General features: G+C 47.1%; 1 protein-coding gene across 1 annotated transcript in view; it reads right to left on the bottom strand.

The window, feature by feature from the left end:
• LOC137422423 (phospholipid-transporting ATPase IC) overlaps window positions 1-12,999 on the bottom strand; it is a 283,539-nt gene that overhangs the window by 168,279 nt on the left and 102,261 nt on the right. Inside the window, 2 exon segments of the mRNA XM_078772905.1 lie at window positions 587-685; window positions 10,034-10,147. Coding sequence (XP_078629031.1) covers window positions 587-685; window positions 10,034-10,147 — 213 coding nt within the window.

Genomic DNA, 12,999 nt, shown 5'->3' with positions numbered 1-12,999 from the left:
GAGAGAGAGAGACAGAGAGAGAGAGACAGAGAGACAGAGAGAGACAGAGAGAGACAGAGAGACAGAGAGACAGAGAGAAAGAGAGACAGAGAGACAGAGAGAGAGAGAGCGAGAGAGAGAGAGACAGAGAGACAGAGAGAGAGAGACAGAGAGAGAGAGAGACAGAGAGAGAGAGACAGAGAGACAGAGAGAGACAGAGAGAGACAGAGAGACAGAGAGACAGAGAGAGAGAGACCAACCATGGAGTTGAAGGACAAATTAGAGGGAGACTTGGACAAAGATTGGGTGTGGGGAGGAAAGAGGGTTAGGGGGGACGTATGGGGTAGACAAGATGGATACAGAAGGAAATTCTCGGGAAGGAAAAACTAGAAATTTGGAAGGAGGAGAGCATTAGTGTGGTGATGAGGAGCGAGGAGGGGGGGAGGGTGTATTAACGAGGGTATAACACACAATGTTTGTATTTGGTGGTGATGTTAGTATCTGTTATTATTGTAAACACTTTTAACATTCTATCTTAAAAGTGATTACAATACCAAGGGATACTTTGCTCTGCTATTAATTCACCAACCCCGTTGCCAATACTCACAATGTCATCATTGGCATCTTTGACAGCGGTAAATGCCATCACAGCAACCAGGGTAATGAATGTGGTATACCAACTCAGTGGAGATATTTGTGGAAAGCACTAGGATAGAATGAATGTACAAATCAAACAAGCGCATTACACTACAAAGGACAACAAGACGAGCACCAAACAACAGTTTATAATTGGGAGAATCCATATTTACAACATTTTTTGCCATAGGGGTTGCAGGCAAACATTGGTGTGAAACGGGTGTCGGCAGACAACGGTGCAGACAGGGTGGGGGGCCGGCAGCGGTGCGGACTGGGTGCGGGCAGGCAGTAGTGCAGACTGTGTGTGGGCAGGCAGCGGTGCGGACAGGGTGTAGGCATGCGGTGGTGCAGACAGGGCGCAGGCAGGCAGCGGTGTGGACAGGGTGCGAACAGGCAGCGGTGCAGACTGGTTGGTGTGGGCAGGCAGCGGTGTGGACAGGGTGCGAAAAGGCAGCGGTGCAGAGTGGCTGGTGTGGGCAGGCAGCAGTGTGCAAAAGGTGTGGGCAGGCAGCAAAGACGAAACCATGTTGATGATATCAAATGGAGTTGTACCCATTTTATATATAGATTTAGTTTTTTGCAGAAAGGATTTTAGGAAATGAGTGGTATGCTGCCTGGAGGGAGCTGTAGTAACTGATATTGCAGAATGGATAGATAGTGTCAGATGATGTCAGTAGCATGTTGGTAGTTATGCATTCAGGATCATACAAATAGGGAAAGTTCCCGTTGTAGAGTTGAAAGATAGGTACAGGTAAGGGGTAGTGTGCTGAAGACAAAGAGTTGTAAACAGGAAATGTAACACGATACGCAGAGTAATAGATGTTATTGGTGCTTGCAGCAAGATTAAGTGTTGAGGAAGCATTGGGATGCAAGTCAGGGGTGAAAGGAATCCTACAAGATAGATGCATTGAGATGTAGTGGATATGAAGGATGTAGGAACGTTTACAGTGAGAAATTAGAACGGCACTCAGTAGAGAGAATACCTCCACCTGGTTGGCCATATCACTCAATGGTGAAGAATCACTTAAAAATTCTACTGGCTGAATCCGGATCCGTATCTTCACCAAAACCGAATCGATTATTCCTTGTCGCACACCCAACCTGTCCAATAAGTTCCGTCCAATTCCATCCATAACTTTTTGAGATATCCTGCTACGTATCGTTTTTGGCCCCATCTCCGAATGGTGAAGAATCACTTGATAAATTAAATAATTCTCAAATCCGAATCCATATTCAGTTCTTCACCAAAATCGAATCATTTTGTCCTGGTCACATACGCTACATCTCTGCCAAATTTCGTTCGAATCCGTCCACAACGTTTTGAGATATTTTGCTCACAAACAGACAAACAGACAAATGGACAAATAGACAGACAGGGGTGAAAACATAACCTCCATCCATCATTGGTGGTGGGGGTAATGAGGATGAAAAAAGGCCCTTTTTGAGCCCTTTTTGGCACGAGAATGAAGGAGAGGCTACAAAGTGTGGAATTCAAAGAGTTTTATATTTCCTGCATACACACCTGGACTTTTATCAACATGATCATTTGCCTGATACAATGCCACTGCTTTAGACGGCCATTTATCTCCACAAAGAAATTATTTAATAAACGTATTGTTACGGACGCGGTTTAGATGTTACTTTGGGCCGAGCGGATGGTCCACCGCGACCGTTACAGGATCCCCGATTGGCCCGACTCCCCCAACGTTGACCAGATCGCACCACAGATATTCAATTTGGAAACCTCTAAAGCGACCGAATGAGAAGGAAGAGAGAAGAAGACAGAGTACGGAGGAATAACAGGATTTATTATACACACAAGCAAAAAGAAGGAGCGATCAAAATTATTTACAAGCAATGGATGGAAGAAGCAGTCACACAGTGAATCGTTAGCTTATACTAGTCAATTTACTTAACCCCAGGACAACGATTAGGACAGACGACGTTCACACTTACACGGGGGATATGGCAGGCAGGTATGGCTTGAGGATGGATGGTTGTTTTGGGAGGCAATGGAGGGTCCAGCGTCGATTGCTGCCTGGCGCGTCCTTTTCGTGGCCTGCGGCCCCTTAGCTGCCCCCTTAGCTGCAGCGCAGCTGGTCGCACGATGGCTCGCACACACCTGCTCGTTCAGGCGTCTTCCTTCTCCCCAGCAACAACGAGGGACAGCAAGCAAGATGACGGGGTCAAAGCAAGAGCTTGGAGGACGCAAGAGCAAGAGGAGCAAGAGGGTGGAGTGCGTCCCGCGGCGACTTATATTGGTTTCCTCACCGAACCTTCGCGCACTTTCTCGGGGGTTCCCGCTCCGCCCTCTCTTAGCCAAACCCCTTGTTCTGGGTTGGATGAGCGGGGCCGCCTTACTCCTCCCCCCTATGACGAGGGGGGCGACCCGTCTTCTCTAGCCACTCCCCTTGTTCGTAATGGCCGCAAATGGCGAAAACCGGTCAGCAGCTGCAGGTACTGCGCCGTCACGTTGCACAGCAGTTCAGTACTGCAATAAACGTTTGCTGTGAAAGCTCAAGTGGGGGAATCCCTGGCACTTGAGCTGCCATGGATCATCGGAGGGGCCTACGCTTTATTTCGTTTGATGCAATGCAGAGTCAATCTAGTGGGAAACACATATTTAGCCTACATAGAATAAGGAAATAAACTATTTTAAAAGATATATCGTGGCCTGTGTGTAAGTTTCATGGAATTAACTAGGAGGACAGCTGCGACCATTATTTACATTACGAGGGTGTTACACACAACAAAACCATACTTTTCACATTCGTTACACTTTCTCCAAAATTGTCACACTTCTCAAAACCGTTACACTTCTCAAATTCGTTACACTGCACCCTCCTTTCTTCAGTCCCGTACTCGGGCCTACAAAACTTTAACTTAGTGTGACACGTAGGTGTAATTCCCTCTACAATTAACCTGACCCTGAGTGTGACAATCTTAAAACACAAATAAGTATGTCCCCCTATTGCATTGCACCCTGTCTAACAGACTCAAGCCCACAGCTAACCGAATTACGGAATTGTTCTCAAACTATACATTTACGGTGGGGAGCATTATTTACAGTGACGTTATTTCTTATTTACAACGCAACCCAGGACCTGTGTTTTTTTTTTTCCTTTTTAGGGAACAAGAAAAAGAAATTCCTGTTGGGAGGGAGGAGACAGCACGCATTGCATCGATGCACCAGTACCAATACCACCAAAGCACCCAAAAGCACCAAAAGCACCACAAAGCACCACTCGGTGCACAGTCACCACGGTTCATAATAAACACAACAAAACAACTGGTGGTGGTCTTCTCTTTCTCTGCTGGGCCGATGTTCTTCCCGACGTCTTCTGGCTTCATGCGGCCTACTTGGAAATAATAAAAAGCACAACTTGTGTTCATTTTTATTTAGGGCCGCAGGGGCCAACTAAGGGTGGTCCACCTGTTTGGCATAGGTGCCGCCTTACCGAGGTCCGCAAGCAAGATTCCCTGGCCACTATGGCCGGTCTCCAACAGAGGTGCCCTGCCTCAGAACCTGGGGTCCATCCAGTGGTACTTGGCCGCAGAACAGCGGTCCATAAAGTGGTACATCAACGCAATGCATGCTGGTTCTGGGAATCTCGTGCGCACAATGGCCACCTCACGCACGCTCCCCTCGGCGCCCAATGGCGCACAGGTCCTCAAGTGGGAGACAAAAAGGGGGAAGACAAATGAGCGAGGGGTAAGGTCACAAGGGTACACGTCAATCAAGGCAATGCAGGGTGAAGTGCGTACGGAGAGCGAAGTGAGAAAAACTCGTCCCTACCGTACGTCACCCCCCCTGTCACCTACACTACCCTTGCCCTTACCCCATATTTACAAGAATTTACACCTTTACAAATTCGTCACTACGTCTTGTCTTCCCCATCTTTCCCTTCTACACCAAATTCGTCTCCAATCCCTCTACTTCAAAATTTGCCATCACCAATTCATCATCAATCCTCATAAGGAGGGAGAGATGGAATTACGCACAATGTCACACCCACGTCATGATGCGTCTCACAATCCAAAACATTTGCATTAATGAAAAATAATAAAACATGGCATGGTGTGGAGTTACCTCATCACAGGTGAGTGGATGCAGATGGTGCGAGGAGACTCCAATCCTAACAATCCTCTAAATGACCTTAACACTCTTTACACTACCCGGGGTCTTTCCCTGCCAATCCATTGGCCACTTACACTATGGGTTCTAACAACCAATTCCCATTGACCAAACTGTGGTGCTTCTCAATTTGGGGTCTCACTCCCCCGATTAATCTCCCGGTGCCCTTGCACAATTTCTGGGCTGTGACGTGTAGCTCTCCCAGCAGGTCTACCCACCTGCACACCTCCACCACTGCAGTTGCCACCCGAGCTTACCTAGCTCCTCACCCTAACCTAACTAACTGGGGAAGGCCCCTCCTGGCTCTGTCACCCCTTGGTGCCCTCTGGCACTGGGCTACCCGGGTCCGTCCTCCGGATCCTCGGGCCCCATCCACAACTACCGGCTCCCAGAGCCCACCTGCGGCCTCACCTGGCCGACATCCTCACAGTGGTGGAGCGCCCAAACCAACTACACACACTAACAGGCTACACGCCCAGCCATTTCCAGAACACTAATGCACCCATCCAATCACCATTCTTCCACCCGCACCACAGATGCCAATATCCAACCACAATTTACCTATACCCTCTACCTAACACTTACTCTACCCGCCCCGGGTATCCGTGATGGGGGTCCACTCTTCCCCCATTCACACCTTCGCACCATCCACTCCACTCCACAATTTCCACCATACTCACTCCACGACCATCCATTCCAATACGCCATATATCCCATACCATTTATTCCACACAACCATTCTCCATACCTGTTGTTGCACACCTGTGCACTCACACCTGGTGCCACCTGCACCCTCCTTTCTTCTTGGACCATTTGGTCAACACAACACGCAATCACCACTACTCCCTCATACACTGCTCCATACACCTGTTCAGTTGCACACCTGTGCAATCACACCTGTTCAATCACACCTGTTCAATCCTCAAACACACGGCATCATCTCATCTACCTGTTGCCCTGCTAACCTAGTGCTCCCCGTCTTCCCTTTAAACTAAGCACATACCACATCATTATCATCCACTCTAATCTACCTGCGTCCCCACTACAGGTGTCATTGTCACTAACTAATCTTAACGTTACCTAATGTCATCTTCGCTAGATCCCTACACACAATATCCTAACCCACCCGGGCTAGTTTTCACTGCCATACACCCCATAAGCTAGTGCTCCTTTGCCCCCCCCCCCCCCCCTGTGAGGGATGGTGGATTTGCCATCCCACCACATCGGGGAGGTCCTACTATCAATTTCGCTCGTCCAAATCCAACAAATCAAAAATTTGCCATTTACTGCTAATCACTCTACCATCATCAAATTTTGCTTTTTTTTCTAATTTCGGGGCCAGAACACTATCCTCATCACCCGTCTACTTATTAGATCCTCTCGGTGCGCCAATTCCCTTCTAAAGCTCGGCTTCGTACAGCCGAGCAGTGAACGCGGGTTCTTTGGTGCCGGCGGCTGGATGCGTCCGGCACTCGGTGCAGGGACGGGGGCTTACCCGTGCCGAGATCCCATGCACCACCTCGGCATGGAGCCATCCAATGTCCCGATCTCGACCTGCCGGCACGTCTCAACAAAAAGTGGTCGCCATGACGACCCTTCCTATCGAGCTGCCCGCTCCGCCTAGTTGAGCACGGACGCGGCCGTTCCAAGCGAGGCCCAGCGTGGATCGCATACGGCGGTCCTTTCGAACCCGCCGTGGCTCGGATCCCCGCTGGTTCTCGCGGCACGCGAAGCCCGGCACGCACCGAGGGCTTGACTCGGCTAAAAGTCGCTCTAACCGCTAACCCGGTTACCGTCGATGCCTCACCTGCATGCTTACACGCATACGCTACCCCTTTCTTGCTCATACCTCCAGCTGCTCCCATGCTCCTCGTACCTTTCCTTACACACCTCGGTACACTCATTCCGCTCACAGACATGGTCACACACCTGACCACCGAACACTTTGGCACACATTCGTTGTTCGCACACCTCACCAACACACCTCTTCGCGCCCCTTCCTCGGTCACCTCCTCTGTGACAATCACAGGTGTGCTTTCACTCGCACACCCAACCACGTGCCTCACGACCAACTCAAGTGTGCATTCCCACACACGCTCTACCATTCCAGGTGTGCATCCTTCCATTCCAGGTGTACATCCTCGCTCACCTGTCACAACCAACTCACGCTCCGTGTCACTCTCACTACTTTCACCTCCACTCTCGGTCGCGCACTCACCCTTACTCTCGACAGCGCACTCTTTCCTCATGCACCTGTCCGTTACACACCTTTCTAGCGCATCCTCTTGCGCACACTCTTTTGTTACTTCCTCCGTAACACTTACCACACCGCGCTTCCATGTACCCCCTCGCACACGCGCTTCGACCAACTCACTCTCGACAGCACACTCACTGGTCGGCGCGCACTTTTTCCTCACACACCCCATGGTCGGACATTCTCGCAACCCTCTTTTTTCGCACACCTGACCTGTCACACACTTCACCAATGGCCTCTCACGAACACCCGGATCCATAGCAACCCCCAAGCCGACTGAAGCTTTCCTCACATCATATACATTGCCGAATATTTCGCCACTCACCTTGGCACCTCGTCTCCGCAGCTCTTTTGCCACCTGCAAACTCTTTATTTGGTTAGTGAGCAGCACATCATGAGTTGAGCACCGACCTTGTACCAATTCCATTACCTCCTCCTGGATTTCTGTCTTAGTTTCTGTCCGTCTCTTCTTAATTTCACTCACCTCTTCTTCCACTTCCTCTAATTTTTGCTTCACCTCTTTTATTTCCCGGTGCGTCTCCTCAAGTTCGTCCTCTAAGGCTACCGTGACCGTCTCTATGTGCATCCTCACCTGCCGGTCCTTTGTCTCCATTACTTCTGTCACCTCGTCCACCCTCATTGTCAGTCCCTCACGTTCCATCTGACATTGCCTCTGTGTCGCTATTAATTCGTTTTTAATGTCCTTTTGTGTCGCTTTTAAACCCCCGATGATTGCAGTGTTCTTTTCCACTTGGTCCGCTAGTTCCCTTTGTCCGACTGTCAGCTGTTCTACTCCCTTCGTCAGACCCTCTATTCCCCCCTGTAACCTAGCCGTATTATTCCTCACCTCTTTCTCCATACGCTTCTCACCTCGCTTTACCTCCTCGCGTAGCCCCGAAACCTCCTCACTTACACCTCGTCGTATCCCCTCTTTCATCTCCTCCATCTCTTTTGTAGATGCCACCCTCATCTGTCCCAATTCATCCCTCTGAGCATCCAGTTTACTTTCTAACCCGATTTGCACCTCCTCTATCTGGTTCCCCATTCGTTTGATTTCCCTGGCAGATTGTTCCCCTATTTCCCGCAATTTGTCCTCCATCCTATTTTCTAACCCCATTAACCCATTTTTCACCTCTTTTATCCCGTTGTCTAACCCCTCAAATTTGTCGTCTAACTTCCCAAATTTCTTGTCTAATCCCTTAAAATTATTGTCTAACCCCTCACCGGTACCCCTCGCTTCGTCCCTCATTACCCCCAATTGCTCACTCTGAGCCCTCGCTTCGTCCCTCATTACTTCCATTTTTGCCATCATTTGAATCATAAAGACTCGCATGTACTCTGGCATCTCTGGCTCGGCTGCCGCGAACATGGGCGCGGCTAAATTTTGGTGCCGCAATAACCATGTGCGCGAGGACGCCATTTTGTGCGCCCTAAACCTCGTGCGCGAGGACGCCATTTTGTGCGTCTGATACACCCTCAACCACATCATTGCTCTCCTCCTCCCTTTCTTCCCCTAAGTCCTGGGTTACCCCTAACCCGTCTATCTCCCCCACCGACATCCGATCGCCTTGATTGTCCATGGCGCGATCTCAAAATTCGGGTTTTATAAAACAAAATTTCGGCAGCTCGTAATTTTGACCAAAAATTTTTTTCCTATACGTTTTAAAAATTTGGTTCGGGCCTCGTATCCCACTCCTCGACACCAATTGTTACGGTAATAACACAATTGGTGTTCCAAAATTTGGGCCTAACAAATTTAGTCCCAGGTCCGAATCCGACACTCCTGACACCAATTGTTACGGACGCGGTGTAGATGTTACTTTGGGCCGAGCGGATGGTCCACCGCGACCGTTACAGGATCCCCGATTGGCCCGACTCCCCCAACGTTGACCAGATCGCACCACAGATATTCAATTTGGAAACCTCTAAAGCGACCGAACGAGAAGGAAGAGAGAAGAAGACAGAGTACGGAGGAATAACAGGATTTATTATACACACAAGCAAAAAGAAGGAGCGATCAAAATTATTTACAAGCAATGGATGGAAGAAGCAGTCACACAGTGAATCGTTAGCTTATACTAGTCAATTTACTTAACCCCAGGACAACGATTAGGACAGACGACGTTCACACTTACACGGGGGATATGGCAGGCAGGTATGGCTTGAGGATGGATGGTTGTTTTTGGAGGCAATGGAGGGTCCAGCGTCGATTGCTGCCTGGTGCGTCCTTTTCGTGGCCTGCGGCCCCTTAGCTGCCCCCTTAGCTGCAGCGCAGCTGGTCGCACGATGGCTCGCACACACCTGCTCGTTCAGGCGTCTTCCTTCTCCCCAGCAACAACGAGGGACAGCAAGCAAGATGACGGGGTCAAAGCAAGAGCTTGGAGGACGCAAGAGCAAGAGGAGCAAGAGGGTGGAGTGCGTCCCGCGGCGACTTATATTGGTTTCCTCACCGAACCTTCGCGCACTTTCTTGGGGGTTCCCGCTCCGCCCTCTCTTAGCCAAACCCCTTGTTCTGGGTTGGATGAGCGGGGCCGCCTTACTCCTCCCCCCTATGACGAGGGGGGCGACCCGTCTTCTCTAGCCACTCCCCTTGTTCGTAATGGCCGCAAATGGCGAAAACCGGTCAGCAGCTGCAGGTACTGCGCCGTCACGTTGCACAGCAGTTCAGTACTGCAATAACCGGTTGCTGTGAAAGCTCAAGTGGGGGAATCCCTGGCACTTGAGCTGCCATGGATCATCGGAGGGGCCTACGTTTTATTTCGTTTGATGCAATGCAGAGTCAATCTAGTGGGAAACACATATTTAGCCTACATAGAATAAGGAAATAAACTATTTTAAAAGATATATCGTGGCCTGTGTGTAAGTTTCATGGAATTAACTAGGAGGACGGCTGCGACCATTATTTACATTACGAGGGTGTTACACACAACAAAACCATACTTTTCACATTCGTTACACTTTCTCCAAAATTGTCACACTTCTCAAAACCGTTACACTTCTCAAATTCGTTACAGTATGTTTCAGAATACCTGCACAATCATGAGGACGAGGAAGTAGACATTTGCCACTCTGTGGAACTGCTCAAACAGATTCAGTGGCAGAAAAGAGATGATGTTGTACTTTGATGTTGTAATGTAATTTTCCTGTGAAGAGAATAAATTAATAAATAGCCATTTGAACAACAATTAAGCAATTTTTCTTGACGCATTTTGTGGGGATGTGGTAGGTGGGTGCAACGCAAATTTTTGAAGGAAAAGTCGATTGACAAATTTTGCTTATGTCTTTCATTTAGGCCATGTGACACAAATTTAACTTCCGGAATAAGCATGTATATTGAGAATACTTGTGCTGTATAACTATATCTCACAAATTTTGCTTCATACAAACTTCCACCTTTGGCATCGATGAGCAAGTTTGACTGTTTGTACGACAGCCGTAAAGCAGTGCTTAGGCAATGACGTCATATCAGTCGAATGACTAAAGACCTGCTGACCAGATGCATGAGATACGGATTATGTCAATGAAGACTGTGAATGCTGCAGAGCATGAGTCACAGATGCATGGAGGGATCCTTCGAGGACATTCTTCACACAAATCCGGAGTGATTATTCTTGGGTGACAAACACAATCGCTTGTTATTCCAGGAAGAAAATTTTACATACATTTGTCGGCATCCGGTGGGTTTCAAAGCAAATTATGAATGCATTGACATTATTTCATGTTTTAATTTTTTGTGTTCAATTCCATCCTGCAGGAAATTAAATTCCATCCTGCAGGAAATTGAATTCCATCCTGCAGGAAATTGAATTCCATCCTGCAGGAAATTGAATTCCATCCTGCAGGAAATTGAATTCCATCCTGCAGGAAATTAAATTCCATCCTGCAGGAAATTGAATTCCATCCTGCAGGAAATTGAATTATATCCTGCTGGAAATTGAATTCCATCCTGCAGGAAATTGAATTCCATCCTGCAGGAAATTGAATTATATCCTGCTGGAAATTGAATTCCATCCTGCAGGAAATTGAATTCCATCCTGCAGGAAATTAAATTCCATCCTGCAGGAAATTAAATTATATCCTGCAGGAAATTGAATTCCATCCTGCAGGAAATTGAATTCCATCCTGCAGGAAATTGAATTCCATCCTGCAGGAAATTGAATTCCATCCTGCAGGAAATTGAATTCCATCCTGCAGGAAATTGAATTCCATCCTGCAGGAAATTGAATTATATCCTGCTGGAAATTGAATTCCATCCTGCAGGAAATTGAATTCCATCCTGCAGGAAATTAAATTCCATCCTGCAGGAAATTAAATTATATCCTGCAGGAAATTGAATTCCATCCTGCAGGAAATTGAATTCCATCCTGCAGGAAATTGAATTCCATCCTGCAGGAAATTGAATTCCATCCTGCAGGAAATTGAATTCCATCCTGCAGGAAATTGAATTCCATCCTGCAGGAAATTGAATTATATCCTGCTGGAAATTGAATTCCATCCTGCTGGAAATTGAATTCCATCCTGCAGGAAATTGAATTCCATCCTGCAGGAAATTGAATTCCATCCTGCAGGAAATTGAATTCCATCCTGCTGGAAATTGAATTCCATCCTGCAGGAAATTGAATTCCATCCTGCAGGAAATTGAATTCCATCCTGCAGGAAATTGAATTCCATCCTGCAGGAAATTAAATTCCATCCTGCAGGAAATTGAATTCCATCCTGCAGGAAATTGAATTCCATCCTGCAGGAAATTGAATTCCATCCTGCAGGAAATTGAATTCCATCCTGCAGGAAATTAAATTCCATCCTGCAGGAAATTGAATTCCATCCTGCAGGAAATTGAATTCCATCCTGCAGGAAATTGAATTCCATCCTGCAGGAAATTGAATTCCATCTTGCTGGAAATTAAATTCCATCCTGCAGGAAATTGAATTCCATCCTGCAGGAAATTAAATTCCATCCTGCAGGAAATTAAATTCCATCCTGCAGGAAATTGAATTCCATCCTGCTGGAAATTAAATTCCATCCTGCAGGAAATTGAATTCCATCCTGCAGGAAATTGAATTCCATCCTGCAGGAAATTAAATTCCATCCTGCAGGAAATTAAATTCCATCTTGCAGGAAATTGAATTCCATCCTGCAGGAAATTGAATTCCATCCTGCAGGAAATTGAATTCCATCCTGCAGGAAATTGAATTCCATCCTGCAGGAAATTGAATTCCATCCTGCAGGAAATTGAATTCCATCCTGCTGGAAATTGAATTCCATCCTGCAGGAAATTGAATTCCATCCTGCAGGAAATTGAATTCCATCCTGCAGGAAATTGAATTCCATCCTGCAGGAAATTGAATTCCATCCTGCAGGAAATTGAATTCCATCCTGCAGGAAATTGAATTCCATCCTGCAGGAAATTGAATTCCATCCTGCAGGAAATTGAATTCCATCCTGCAGGAAATTGAATTATATCCTGCTGGAAATTGAATTCCATCCTGCAGGAAATTGAATTATATCCTGCAGGAAATTAAATTCCATCCTGCAGGAAATTAAATTATATCCTGCAGGAAATTGAATTCCATCCTGCAGGAAATTGAATTCCATCCTGCAGGAAATTGAATTCCATCCTGCAGGAAATTGAATTCCATCCTGCAGGAAATTGAATTCCATCCTGCAGGAAATTGAATTCCATCCTGCAGGAAATTGAATTCCATCCTGCAGGAAATTGAATTCCATCCTGCAGGAAATTGAATTCCATCCTGCAGGAAATTGAATTCCATCCTGCAGGAAATTGAATTATATCCTGCAGGAAATTGAATTCCATCCTGCAGGAAATTGAATTCCATCCTGCAGGAAATTGAATTCCATCCTGCAGGAAATTGAATTCCATCCTGCAGGAAATTAAATTCCATCCTGCAGGAAATTAAATTCCATCCTGCAGGAAATTAAATTATATCCTGCAGGAAATTGAATTCCATCCTGCAGGAAATTGAATTCCATCCTG

The sequence above is a fragment of the Myxine glutinosa genome, chromosome 2, assembly GCF_964187855.1.
Source record: "Myxine glutinosa chromosome 2, kmMyxGlut1.1, whole genome shotgun sequence".
In the NCBI taxonomy this organism is placed as follows: domain Eukaryota; kingdom Metazoa; phylum Chordata; class Myxini; order Myxiniformes; family Myxinidae; genus Myxine; species Myxine glutinosa.
This window is presented reverse-complemented; position numbering and strand designations above follow the sequence as displayed.